Genomic DNA, 14,818 nt, shown 5'->3' with positions numbered 1-14,818 from the left:
TACATTCTACTGGATTGCATTCCTAGAGAATACTTTTATTACACATGTACATGCATAAGTTGTATAAGTATAACTGAAAACACATCAAACAACAATATTTATTACATTAATCAAATGTTTCCTATTACCGTTTGTTTCTTGTTACAATTGCTTTATTTTTTACAAAAGTGACAGTAAACTGTCCATCAAATATTTTTTTATGACTAAAGACACAAGATAAATAAACTACACAGTGGGAATTTGTGTTTTTATTTAACTTGCTCTATTTTACCATTTGTCCTGCAGTTTTGTGAGACAGAACTTTTACTTTCAACTTAACATGGCCTTGTTTTTTTTTACCTGCGCCGACAAAAACATCTCATGCTTTCACGCCTCAAACTGAAAGGCTTATGTCCAGCTAATTCAGATTTGTATCTCTCTTCATGTTGATTTATTGACTTTCACCCTGCACACAGAGATTAACATTGCCTCTAATCACCGGCTGTTTATGTATATTCTGTTTTTGAGCACCTCTTCTGCAAACGTCTTCCCTCTTTAATCAGGAGCGTGTCGGTGTTCTTTTGGGTTTGTTTACTCTGTTTAGAGCTCATGTTTATGCCGATGGCTTCCTGTTATGCCGTGGCTCCGGGCCAAACTACTTCATGATTGGTCCAGATGACCAGTGTCGGTTCACAATTATAGTAGAGAGTGAATCATGACGCGCATGTTTATCTCAGAGGCAACGGGCTGGTTTGTCAGGCTGCTATTTTTAAAGGGCTTTTACTTCAGACTGGGCTAAACATGTCCTTCAGTGGGGATTTTCTTATATTTGAGATGTCATCAGTGGCCTGGAGTCATGTTCCAGGTGTATTTCAGAGTTAAGCCAAAGGAAAGAGGTTAGAGGGAGACTTATTGGGTGACAAGCCTGATCACTACACTGAGAAAGCCTTTGTGTGTGTCCGCCCCACCCATGTCCTCGTTGGTCCATTCCTGTCTCTGACCCCTCTGTCAGTGCTTTGGCCTGTCAGGGCATGACGATTAAATGTCATGACCCCTTTCTTCCTCTGTGCCCTCTGAGGACCCTCCAAGCCATTAACTTTCACTCAGCTTTCAGTAAGATCCCTGGGTTATTCCAGCTACCTCTGATCACCAACACCTGCACGGGAAACACACACACAAAGGCATCTAAACCAGAGGAGTCATTGTGAAGGCAACCTGGCCTGCACAGATAGCTCCCAGAGTTTGCTTTTGTGTGATGGTTGAGGACTTTTCACTCATGAAGGAACTCAGATCCAGCTCATCAAGCACCTCATGCGCTGGATCTGGAAATGCCTGACTACGATTCTGAAAGACACCTTGTGTGTTCACCATTACAACAGGAATTTATCCCGATGGGGACACTTGACCAAAAGTCTGAACCTGAAAGTGCCCAGGCAGAAAACAGAGGCATTGATCAGTGGGTGGACTGCCAGTTATGTGTGGGAGGGCCAAAAGCTACAGAAACCACATTTAGGACACGGTGAAGGGAAGGGAAAAGATTTCATTGAAATAAATACTTTCAGAGTTTTTTTTTTTGTTAAGTAAATATTTTTACTGGAGGAAAACCTCGGTTTGGCAAACATACAAATGGTTCCATACACGTTTTTCCAAATGGATGTGTGCATTTTTTTGAAACCTCCCCAACCTGATACTGTAGACCGAGGGGCCAGACCACCTTTTGTTTCATGTTTCACAAACCTACGCAGGCCCTCACCACAGCTCCCTATTTCAAGGCTGTCGCTGAATAGCCAGCAAACCATTTCCTGACGCTCCGAGGTCACTGGATAAATGATGTTTTCGTTCGACAAACTCAGGTCGCCACTAAAACGGGGTCTTCAGACGCAGCCTTTTGAAATTACACTATCGATGAAGCGTGAGAAATTACAGGCACTTAGAAGTGATTTTATCAGAGCTAGAGAGCAAGGGGACCACCCCTACTGTATGCAGCCCAGGCAACAGGGGAGGTAGCAGCTACAGTAGCACGCTAGCACCACAACAGCTATTGATCCGGAGATCCTAAAACGCTTATTACACAGAGGATCGATCGAGCCAGTGTATGATAATGAAATTGACCTTAGAGTTACAATTACAGCGGGATTAAATCAGCTCACGTTCAGGAGCCAGGCATTGTTGTCTCACTGCCTGAGTTATCCTAATGGAAATCAGCTGAGACGGGCAGGGCCTGAGGGCCACTGGTCCCTCTCCACCCTTCCTGGGAATGGGGCTCTTGGTCAGGATGGGTTTGGAAGGAAGCCTCTGATTTCGGCTTGGCCCTCTGCTAAATCAGAGCTGGTTTGGACCCGAGCCGCAACGCTGATGTATCCCTGGAGCCAGTGAAGTGGAATCAGTTTCATCACGGTGTGTGTGTGTGTGTGTGTGTGTGTGTGTGTGTGTGTGTGTGTGTGTGTGTGTGTGTGTGTGTGTGTGTGTGTGTGTGTGTGCGTGCGCGCAGTAACTTCATTTCGCACAGTTTACTTTGGCACTTTCTGAGACAGTGCCATCAGTGTAAGGTTGATTCATTTCATTTTAACCACACTGCACTGTAGAACTGAGCCTGTACATGGCAGGAGTCTTTCATTCAGGACACAGCTTTTTTTTTTTTACACACAACAGTTGTTTCACAGCCTTTCACTGCCACAGGAGTTACAATCAAAGCCCTCCCAGCGTGCCCGTCTGTTTGCTGTCTGTCTCTGTTTGGATTCCATTTGAACCTCTGCTCCCTTTTCATGATCTCTGTCCAAAAGTGTCACTCAGCTTTAAGTTGAGCAGCAAGTGTATTCACACACACAACACGCTCACAAATGCCAACTTCTGAACCCCTCCGTAAGGAGAGGGAGTGGCGTGGCTCCTACTTCTGCAACAAATTAGAGCTGCTCACTTTCACCAAACGCTTTCTTCTTATGCTCCGCATCCACTTCACTGCAACCGTGGAAATGTTTTGGGAAGATCTCGAGGGCACATTTTTACTTGTGGATACTGTTGTCGCCTTCATATTTCTCCATGATATAAAAATGTACAACTTTTTAATGGAAATATTTTTCAAAATATATCTTTAAGCTGTATGTAGAGGTGCCATGGAAGCATTTTATGAAAAGTGACTAAAAATACCTAAACCTGCTGAGTTTGTAGGAAATCACAGATCAAAGAAATTAAGGACAGAAGACGGATTCAATGCCTTGTGCTAGTGTTAGTTTCTAAAAACCACACTAAGTCTGAATTATCAGATCAAGGAACACTAAATATATAATTTTCCGGTATGCACTCAGGATAAAGTGCCTATGTATTTTTACTTTTACGCAGTACTGAGTTTCCATAACTTGATGTATGGATTTGTAAGTTATAAATAAATGGACTTAGTCTCCTGATGCCACAGTGGACACATTTAAAGCCTCATTTTTGTTCTATTTCTTACATTTCCAAAGGCTGAGCTCACGTCGGGGCCAAATCCGACGGAGTGGTGAGTGGAGATCAGAGCCAGATCTTCTGTGCGCCGCTGTGATTGCTTCCCCTGCGCTACATGTCTGTCTTCACTCCTTACCCTGCTCCATGTACACACGGATACACAAAGCTCATAGATCAAAGTCCAGCACTCGTGACCACGCGCAAGATAAACACGGACAGCGCTGCAGATGGTGCGCTCTTGGATAGAGCTCCCTCTGTATATGCATGTCTGCGTGCGTGTTTACGCGGAGACGCACTGACATTTGCTGGCAAAACGCACGTTTCTGTACTGTTTCCATCCCGGGTTGATGAGAGTGCAGCGGATTCTCCGAAGAAGCCAAGTGCTCCACAGCAGATCCCATTCACACTTGAGGCAGAGCTGGCCCGGCTTCATTAGCGCGGCTCACGGCGATACTCAAGACACCTCCACAGCTCTCATGGAAGCTCCTCCACATTATTCCAGGCCAACAGCAGGTTAATGGAAACCAGGTGGAGTCTCACTGCGTTTCCTCCGACCGGGAGCCCTTGATTGACAGTGAGTAGTGCTGATGAATCGGAGCCCGGATGGAAACATGGCAAATCACAAGCAACAGCTGTGTTTCTTGGCCACGGCCGAGGGGGCATTTCCATTCACCTGCGACTCCTCTTAATTGGAACGTGTGGACATGTTCACCAATGTGCTCCTGGCTTTTCTCCGGACTCGTTTGCGGTTACCTGTGCCCTAATGGTTAAATGGCACCGTGAGCCGCCCAATTTCCCCAAATTCAGAGTCTGTGTCTGCGGTTAGAATAACACGAGGTGCGTGAACAGAACACTTGGGTCTGTGCAGCGTCACCTGTGTTAAAATGGGTTTGGTTCAAATGTTGTCCAGGGTCCAAGTGTGCTACTCTGATTAGGATGTCACTGGAGCCGTTTCACTAGCAGAAACAACACACTTCCTTAACAAAAGTTACATTGATAAGCAATTAAATGCTCCATTGCTTGTCTCAACAGCCTCAGCTGCTGCAGCCCCAATTTGTCTGGTATGACTAACTAAGGTTGGCCAACGCAGGACTTTATTATGCTATAAATGAATGTTCTAGTTATTCTCTTGGCCCTGAGTTAGATACATCTGACTTTAATCAGAATCACTTCTTCTTACAGTGTATGATACTGAGATCATACATCATCACCTACCTGTGGAGCAGCACTTTTTTGTCATGCAGATCAGCAGCAGAACGTAAGATATAATACAGTTCTAGTGTAAACTACTCACTAGGAATCTGAGTTCAAAAATGTTAATTGTTCAGCAAAAGAAGACAACCAGGGATGCACTGATTTATAACATCATTACATCATTTGCCTACTCAGGATCAAGTCAATTAGACACGGACTGGATTAAAAATGATGATGAGCTCATTACTTCAGTGTAATCAGCAGGATTCTGGAAATAGAAAAGTTATTTCCAGCTCATAATTCATCCTTCATTGTGCCTTGCCTCTCAACAAATCATTACTCGGGGTCAAGTTATCATTTCAGATCACTTCGAGTATGCGGTTTCGCTTACGCGAGCCTACAGTGTCTCAGCCTACTAGCACAATACGCGGTGTGCTCTTTCCTCCCAAACCCACCATTGTGACGTTCACTGCTTGGCAAAAGAACATGACACCCAGGGTGACACAGGGATTATTTGTTCTATATTTAGTGTTTATGTACATGAATATTGGCAGGACAACTCTGTACATGTGACACACACGCGCGCACGCACACACACTCAAACACACTCAGCGACAGGGCGACACAGTGATCATAACACAGAGCTCCAGCACAGGACACATTTACAAGATGGGCTCTAGAGCAAAACACTGAGCTGGGACGCGTCGGGGAATGTCCTCGTGGAACTGGAATCATTTGTCATCCGTGAAAACAATCAAAAAGGAAACGTACAGTATAAAATAATTTAAACTCTTCCTAAAACATATAATGAATATGCAGTGAGAGATCTATACAACACAGACGGCTATTGTATCTTCTCCGGTGGACAAAGTGTGAAACCGACGGGACGGAACACGCAGGACGGACAAAAGCAAAAGAGTCATGCAGCGACAAAGGACAAAGGAAAGGTGATCTTCTTTGATGTTCTGCCTCCCTGGCGGCAACGTGATGTCGCGTCGACAAGCCGGGCAACGAAGCAGCTCGACGATGGGCCACCGATGACGTGTAAACATAAATATACAGGGTCGATATCTCTCTATAAACAGTTCAGTCACTGCCACAGGCCCATCAGCTGTGTGAGTAGTCAGTCTGTATACACTCCTTAGTAGAATATCACTTAGAGTTAAATAAACTTATTTAATATATAGATTTATAATAGATTTATCCTTTGCAGAGTCATTTAACAGTATTTCCTTGTTTTGACCAGTTTGCTCTGGTATTTCACTGAGTGCCCGCTGTGTCCCACCACGTAAACGTCCAGCAGGTAGGTCTTGCCCGGCTCCATGCCCGTGATGGTCTCTGTGGTCACAGCCTTCTGCAGGTTCGGGCTGTGGAAGTACTTGCACAGGACCTTCTCGGCCTTCCTGCGGGTCTCGGGCCCGGCGCACTGGTTCTGCTCGCGGCGCCGCTGCTCCTCGCCGTAGCTGCCGGCCACCTCCTTGCGGTAGATGCAGTACTTGTTGCGGTCCTGCGTGCCCAGCCAGGCCACGGTGGCGGAGGAGCAGGTGCGCAGCTTGTCGAAGGCCTTGATGCGCGTGTCCTCGGGCAGCGAGGGGAAGGGCTGCTTGCCGCTGGGCCGCGTGGTGGCCAGCAGCTTGAGGGTGGAGGCGCCCTTCCTGCTGCCCCGCAGGCGGATCAGGTACTTGGCCTTGGGCTTCCCCCGCAGCTGGAACTGCCGCACCCCCTCCACGTTCTGGGACAGCACCAGCTTGCCGTCGCGCCGCACCTGCACCTGCACGGCATCCAGGCACGCGTGGACGAAGAGGGCGACCCTCTGGTGGGACGACACGGGGGCGAAGCGCAGGAACTTGCTGCCTTTCCTCTTGATGAACACGTCCGAGACCTTGCCGTCCTTCAGCTCCACCGTCTTCTGACGGGCCTCCTCCTTGGTGCGGGCGAAGGTGCCCACGTACGCCGTGCTGGTGTTGGTCGCGGCATTCACGGCGAACACGTCGAAGTAGTACTGAGTGTCTGGTTTCAGATCGGACACGGTGAAAATGTTCTTATTGCCGATGCACACTTTCTGGATGTCTGACGCTTTGGGTTTGGCCACGTAGGCCCGGGAGATCTTGTTACTTGTGAGCCCTCGGTCCTTGCCAAACCCATTGTCAGAGGGAACAAAGCCAAAGTGTACAAAGTCGAACGGGCTGAAGTCTCTGCCGGGCTTGGGCGCCGCCATGAAGGCGTCGTCCGTGCTCATTTTAGCTTCGGCGGCGCACATGCTCTTGAAGTTGTGCTCCTTGTTGATCACCACGCAGTACTGGACCGGCTGGCCCATCAGAAAGCCCGTGGGCGTGGGCTTCCAGGCCAGGGTGACGGTGGTGCGGCCCAGGGCGGTCACGTCCACGCGGGGGTCGTAGGGCAGCTCGGGGTAGGGCTGGTCGGACTCGGGCGTGGTGGTGGCGTACACCTTGAAGTTGCTGTCCTTCTCCGTGGACAGCAGCTCCAGCTGGTAGAGGCCGGACGGGGAGCTGGTGGCCACGTAGGACTCCACGTCGTTCCCCTTGTAGGCGAAGAGCTCCGTGCCCTCGTCCGCCGTCACCTGCTGCTTCTGCTGGTCCAGCGGCTCGGGCTCCCCTGGAGAACGAGACACCGGGACACCGTAAGCCATTCGCCTCACACGTTCATTTCAACATGACTTTTACAGCATTTTCCGCCGCTGGCGCATTTGGCATTGGCGGAAATTGGTTTCCGCCTACCCAAGGAATGTTTAATGTGCTGCTGCTGTGAGGTCAGGACGAAGCTCCGCGAGCCTCACGGACGATTAACCCCTCACACGGCCGCCGTGTTTTGACTCCAAACATCCCAAAGATCACAGGCCGGCATTCACTCTCCTTTTCCAGTAAAGCTGCTCTACAAAGAGGAGCCTTGTAGCGTCGGCGCGAGACACGGAGTCCAGGCTCTTACTCGGGTTTGAGCACCAAACCATAATATTATGTTTGTCAACCAGAGTGTGCTCAGTAGTGTACTAAAAATTAATGCTCAAAGGTTTGCTCCCACTTGAGACATTAAGAGCAGGAAGAAAGTTCACTGGATGAATTACTGTTGCGTGTATGTTACGAAGACTTATACCAGCGGCACTGCGTGACATTATTCTTTTGAATCAGGATGGATTCGTTTCTCTTGAGCCGAAGTGCATGTCTTGAACAGCGTAACGGCCCAATAAATCATGGTATAAAATATGATCTGACCAGTACACACACACACACACAGGTATTCATATTTAAATATATGCTCACATCTACTCTAGTCATCTGGCAAAACCCTCTGCGGTGGAAGGCCACCCTCCATATGGAGAAAGTTTTAATGCGATACACGAAAGGGAGAAAAAGCCGAGAGTTGGGAAAGAAAAGAGGACGGACGACAGACAGAGTGCAGCAGGATTTACCCTAAGAAGACCAAGACAGCTTAAGTAAAGGGATGTAATGTCTTTGATTTAGCAGGCTGACTGGAGTAAAGCCCTCCTCTGAAATTATAGATGTCAACGGGGGCAGAGTCAGACATCATAAATGGTCAGACTAGACACGACTGTGACTTAATTAAAACCTAGCTAGAGCACAAAGCTAACATCACGGCGCTGTGTGTGTTTCGGTTAAGGATACTTCCACGCAATGTGTCATTAAACTCCTCCCCCGCCGTCCGGTGTCACTCGTACCTGATCCCTCTCCGCTGGCGTCCTCCGGCAGCTCCTGCAGCGTCAGCTTCCACTCCAGGGGCGCGTCGCACGGCGTCACCGTCACCGACAGGGGCGTGTTGTCCTCCTCCACCACAAAGTAGTACCTGCGGAACGGATGGAACGCATCAGCATCGAGTGATACTGTCGTTCGACTGACCTTGGTTTCGCTGCCTGTCAGCTCAGACTGACTCTGTTACACGAAGACGACTGTCTCATTTATTATTTAGTCTCTGCATCAGCATGATAGGTCGCGTTACAGACGGGCGTCTGATGTTTCCAGTCTATTTACAGTAAGTGGCCGTAAGTCTAACGTTCTCTGCTCTCTGTTTGCGCTTCTACCTACATGTGGACAGGTTTAATGACAGGCTCAGTGGGTTCGTTGAGTCTGAGGAGAAGGAGAGCTTACCTTTTAGGCGTGTCCCTGAAGAGGTAGCCACTGATCTCGGCCCCGTCGGGCACCACAGAGGAGTCGTGGAATAGCGACTTGTCTCTGATCTGCATCTGGAAGAGCCCTTCGTCCCGCGTGGGCAGTTTCTGGGCCAGCGCTCCCAGTCCCAGCAGCACCAGCGGCACCAGCAGCACCAGCAGCGGCAGCGCACTCCAGCTTTTACACTGCCTCATTCTGAGAGACACAGAGAAGCGAGTTCAGTTTCATTCACGGCTTCACACACATTCTTTCAGTTCGCAGACAGCAGCTCAGTCTAGAACGAAGAAAGGATCTGTCTAAAGATTATCAGCTCCTCATCGTCATCTCAAACAGAGAGTGAAATGGATGTACAGCACTGTACGTGTTCAACCTCCTGTAAAATCAACTTGTTGCAATGTTCATTAAAATGGCTCAAGACAATGGAATGGTGGTTGAACTCGTGCCTGAGTGAGTCATTGTCTTTTTCATCGGATTTCTAATCACCTGAGTCGTAGGTTAAGCAAAAGGACAATACTTTAACACAGCCAGTGAACCTGATGCTAAGCTAAGCTACGATAAGCTGCTTCACAGCTGCTAGAGTCGCATTTAGCGTCCAGACAGATTGGTATCGATCTTTCATCTAACTCTGGACTACAAAGGGAATAAACATCAGCCAGACGTCTAACTATTCATTTAATGGCCACAATCGATGACTTATATCACTGACAAGTTGCCCGACGTGTCTGTTTTGCCATAGAACGTTCAGATTCGCTTTCCCCTACTTTCATTTCATTCTGGCACCGGCTGAAAATACTAAACTACTCCTAACGAGTCATGTCTGGCATCTCCTGCTTTTGATAACAGACGTTCTGATTCGCCTTTAATTATTTTCCATCACATATTTAAACTTTTTTTGTTTAGTGCCGTTTCGTTTTAACCTAATTAACATTTAACGTTAAGGCTCGGAAACAACACAGACGCCATCTGTGAGCAAATCAATGCGTGAGGAACAAAGAGTAATAGGAGAGTGGGTGAGCGCTCCGGGCCGCAGGGACGAAAGGGGGATTAGGTACAAACGCAGACGTACAAGTGAAGACGTTTCTCAGAGCTCAAAGGAACCACAGTATTGCATAAAACACTTACTGCAAAATCCCCGAATCCACACTGTTTAAGTTTTATTGATTCTAATATGAAATGTTTGGCGGTTCAGTCCACAGAGGGAGGCTGAGGTGCAGCTGACCGTGGCTCGGAGCGTCTCACGTATCCCCTGTCTATTGATTTTGCCCCATTGATTGCAGCTGATGGAAATGCCAAATCCCCGGTGATTTAATCAGCGTAATGATGGCAGATTAGCCAGATACTTTACTGCCATTTACTGCAAGTGGAACGGTGTCCTTTTAATGACCCCTCTCCGTTCCTCAGCTCGCTCGCCCGCCCGCCCGCCCTCGTCTGTCTCCTTTCACCGTCACAGCGTTGTCATCAACAAATAATTCCCGTGTCTCTCACACTCGTGCACACACAGCGTTGTCTCTGGCGCTTGCTACCTTCGCTCTCCTGCCAGTCTTCCCGAACACAAAACTAAACCCAGAGAAGCCGGGCCCGGACGAACCTCCTCGGCTTCATTACCACGTTATGGCCCCTTTAAAGACACGGGCAGGGGAGAAAGCCTTTGACGGCTGCTGTCAGTGCCTTTGTCTCCGCCGTTGTCTGAGCCCGGCCTCCCGTCGGAGCGCCAGACTTCAGAGCGCGGAGGGAAAGCCGCCTAAGTGGTACTTTGAGGTTTGACTCACAGGGAGTGGAGATCCTTATCGCCTCGGCTCGTCTCATTCCACTTCAGAAGCGTGTCAGTCGGAACAAAGACGTGTCTATTAATACTTAAGGCGGCGCTGAGGTGGCGTGTGCGGAGCTGTTCGGAGCTGTCTCTCACTGCAGCATCCGTCCTCCGCACCGATGCCACCTCATCGATGGCTTCGTTAGCGCGGCCGACGTGCTCCTCGCATGTGACACAACAGACCCGATGCCTGAAGCCTTCGCGCATTCGCAGCGCGCTGCAGAGAGATGACATAAGAATGCCGGAGCAGTTGCGGCGGGTCACTGCGGTCGCATGGACCGGTGCATAGTCAACATGGCCGCCGCGGAGCCGCGCTTACACGCAGGCCTGTGCCCTTCTCATGCCAGACTTCCCTCACCGAAATAACACATCAAAAAAAACCTGCATCTGGAACAAATAAAGCCTAATGTTTAATTAGAACGGGGAAGAATGCACGGGCGCGGACTGGGGGACGGATCGTTTTGAGGCAAGGTCATTTCTTGTCAAGTTTGTTTTGCTGCTGCTTTTTATCTCTCAATTTGCACGTTCGAATTTCGCTTTTAATGCGCGTTTTGGCGGGAAGCATCCTAGAATTCCCTAAGAGCTGAGAAATGGGATTAAAGGGCAATTGCAGCAGTTTACAAAGATTTTCATTAACAGAGGAAAATGTGATTACCTCCTTTCCCATGGCTGAGTTTGATGTGTGCATTATGGACCTTCAGTGAGTGACCCCCACTCTGTCTCCATCCCTGTGAAAATGGGACCCCTCCATTTGAGTCTCAGCTATAACAGCTTTGGCCCCGTTCTAATTTGAGGTCACTACAAGGGAATCGTGTGCGAAGCCAAAACTAAATGTTCACACTATTGTCTTTACATCTCCCAGATGGAGGCAATCTTTCCGAATCGCATCAATCAAGTGGAAAATTAAAATCGTGCACAGTCCACTGGTGATTAAAGCGAGAGCCACAGATTCCATCCACCTGACCAACGCTTATGTGTGCGTCTGTATGTGGCGCACAGCACATGCGTGCGTCCCGGGCGCTCACATATCGGCCCCCGACCTTCCCTCTCGCCCCTCGCTTTGTTCAACCGGTCCCCGTCTCCTTCCCTCCAGCTCCTTGTCAAGACGGATAAGGCTCCTGCTCGCTGCCACATGGAGCTCATTAACAGAACGGGAGGGACTAAAAGACAGTTTAATTTCAACACAAATAAAGAGACATTTCAGATTCCACCCAACAAGACGCCTGGCGGAGGCTCGCTGCACCCAGAGCCGCCGTGTGTTTTCTTAAAGGAAGGCTGGAGGCAGATTTATGGTGGGTCCTCAGCGGTGAGCTCCATCACCGCTGTCACTACAGAGCCAATGTGGGGATTGGAGTGGAGTCTGACGGAGGCCTGGGAGCCAAGGATGGAACCACACAGGATCTGGACCTGTTCTCCGCGCAGGCCAAACTAAAGCAGGTCTGGTGCTCTTGGACAGCGGAGCAGCTCATTAATGAGCTGGTAAAGACTGTGGCGAGGGCTCTAATCCAGACGGGGAGAATTTTATCTGTGTGTGTGTGTGTGTGTGTGTGTGTGTGTGTGTGTGTGTGTGTGTGTGTGTGTGTGTGTGTGTGTGTGTGTGTGTGTGTGTGTATGTGTGTGTGTTCAAACTATCACGTTCCTCTGCTCCGCTCTGTGTATAAGTCCACATCATCACTCAGGGCCTGTCTCGCTGCCATTCACAGCATCAGTCACAGCGTTTCGACTCTCCACATCGTCAGAACCACGAACGCTGGCACGACAGCGCGGTGGAAAGGAGAGCCCAGTTTCCTTTCCTTCACAGCCTCCAGTCCGCTCCTTCATGCTCCGTCTCTGGAGCTCGCGTTTAACACTGCGTCCTGGAACCTCTATATGAGGAGGGTCAGAACTGGGGATGGGGGGGGGGGCTTTGACTGATGTGCTGGCATTGTGGCTGCAGGGGTGATTATAGATTATAAGAGCAAATACTCCATGGGAAAGTCATCCACCCACTACCCATCATCCAACAGCACATGCTGCATCGTGGGAAATGAGTCAATCACCAGCAGCTACCTTGTGTGTGAGTAAAAGCAGGGCGAAGGGAAGCACAGAAAGGCTGTGGAGCAGCCGGTGGGAGCAACTCTGCCCCTGTTCGTCTGGGGAGCACAATGAGGGGCTCTGCAGAAACGCAGGATCCAGCGCACGGGGAGCGCACGGGGTGTGGAGATGATGAATAATTTAGGGAGGGAAATAAAAAACGTGCGTCCTTCCACCGGTGTGTGTGTGTGTGTGTGTGTGTGTGTGTGTGTGTGTGTGTGTGTGTGTGTGTGTGTGTGTGTGACAATAGGCCGCGCAGGGGAGACTGTAGCCTCCGCCGCTGAAGCCTGTCACTTCTCCGGGCGCACACGGCTATAGCAACACTGGCGGAATTCTTTCAGCCAAAGAGTTTTCATATGCAAATCGCGGTTTAGTTACGGTATGCGACGCAGACCTTCCCATTTTAGGACTTTTTTTGTTCATGATTCATTCTCCTGAGAAAGTACAAGGGAGACAGTGTGGCTTCGCCCCGCTGCTAAATACAGTTATTCAAATCCGGGTATGTCTCTCATTAAACACTGACTGGGAGGAAAAACACGGCTCCCACATGGGCCGGATGGAGGAAAACAACACGAGCTAAAGTGTCATTATTCCGACTCGAACCGTTTTAGTTCAAGCAACGGAACCGATTCTAAGTGACAAATACACGCCGACTTTACCGACGTTAAACACGCTCTCATTAACGCCCTCGCCTCCATCAGCCCGGGCCGTCGCAGGTGCGCAAACGCGCCGGTGGGCGACTAACATTTTGCGTAATTGCCCTTTTTTTTCAACAAAAAGCGCCGCCGTCGTGGATTGTCCACGCAAACTGTGCGCGTACGCGTTGGCGCACGGGCCGTCGAGCAGAATGCGCGTATTGATAAATCGCCTTTATTGGCCGCGGTGTCACCCCCGGGAGCATGGGAACCCTCGGCGGGCACAAAAGCGAGGGGATTTTCTAAAGTTCGTGAGTTTGAACGCGCTCCGCCGGCGCCCCGCCGCGTGCTCTGACGCGCAGCCCGGACCGAAATGCCCTCAAATTAAACGGGCATGCGAGCGCAACGTGCTGGAATAACTTTTAACTTCCGCGGAGTGTAAACCTCAAAACATCTCTCTCCCCCTCTCTCTCTCCCCCTCTCTCTCTCTCGCTCTCTGTGCCAGACTTTTCAAAGGCACTACTTTACTCCGAGAGCCCGGCTCCGAATATATGTGGAGTTTTTATGCACTTCAAGAGGAAAAAAAACACAACAAGCCACACGAGCGATCACACTAAAATAGACTACAATCAGACGAGACTTACCTTTCGAATGTGAAACGGCGAAGTTATCAGATGGACGGCGTCTGATGTGCTCAAAAAACACGCTGATATCACCGAAATTGCAATAAAAAGTGCCTTCAAACTACCGCGATTTCAAAGAAGAATCAAACCACGCGTCGTCCTCTGCAGCGTCCAGTAGTTCCTCCACTTTGCACTTCTATTGTTGCTGCCTATCAATCGGATTAGACGACTGCTCTGGTGCGTGTTTGCAGTTTTCTTGCGGATTTAACTGGTCTCTAGTGGGCAGGAGTGTGAGAGAGAGCCCGTGTGTGTGTGCGCGCGCGCGTCCGTGTGTGTGAGTGGGTATCCTGAGTGCTGGCAGTGCGTCCCTCCCCTGCCGCGCCGCTGCTATTGAAACCTCCACTGGATTGGAGGCAAAACTGGTGCGAAACTTCGTCTTCCCTCTGTAGGAAGACTCGGAGACACAGAACCAGCCCACTTCTGCAGCGGCAACACATCAGGAAAAAAAAAAATCCCAACGGAGACCAGACAGAGTTACTCCCATGTTTAAGTGTCTCTCAAAGTCCAAGACTGGAGCGCAGAGGGAAATACGGGACGCGCACATCGCTCGAATTCCCCCAAATATATTGTTAAGATACAAATATTGTCTAACTTTACTTTACTTGTTTTTGCGTAACTGTCAAATGGCGCACACAGCGGGGTTCCCCCTCATATCTGTTATTCTCTACCTGTTTACTCCGATGCGCCCAGGAAATTATTACTTTGGCCAGTGGCGCACCATGAAAGTCACGCAACCCCCGGGGCTCCACGTGAAGGCAAGTTTCATCACGAGCCCCGATCATAATGATCATAATAACCTGCATCGTGATGCATCACCTCTGCGCATTTACGCTCAGGACGCCGCAAAATGCGGAAATGTGA

The 14,818-nt window shown here is 49.5% G+C and overlaps 1 protein-coding gene across 1 annotated transcript; it reads right to left on the bottom strand.

The window, feature by feature from the left end:
• Positions 1-5,113: 5,113 nt before the first annotated feature.
• On the bottom strand, positions 5,114-14,598 carry ndnf (neuron-derived neurotrophic factor). The gene is made up of 4 exons (XM_029148036.3): positions 13,919-14,598; positions 8,736-8,951; positions 8,309-8,433; positions 5,114-7,230 (listed from the first exon to the last, which is right to left on the bottom strand). Exons 2-4 carry the CDS (start codon positions 8,948-8,950, stop codon positions 5,834-5,836), a joined length of 1,737 nt encoding a protein of 578 aa, XP_029003869.1. The 5' UTR covers position 8,951; positions 13,919-14,598; the 3' UTR covers positions 5,114-5,833.
• Between the last annotated feature and the right edge of the window lie 220 nt (positions 14,599-14,818).

The sequence above is a fragment of the Betta splendens genome, chromosome 4, assembly GCF_900634795.4.
Source record: "Betta splendens chromosome 4, fBetSpl5.4, whole genome shotgun sequence".
Lineage (NCBI taxonomy): Eukaryota > Metazoa > Chordata > Actinopteri > Anabantiformes > Osphronemidae > Betta > Betta splendens.
The sequence above is the reverse complement of the archived record's forward strand: the minus strand, read 5'-3'. Positions and strand labels throughout refer to the sequence as shown.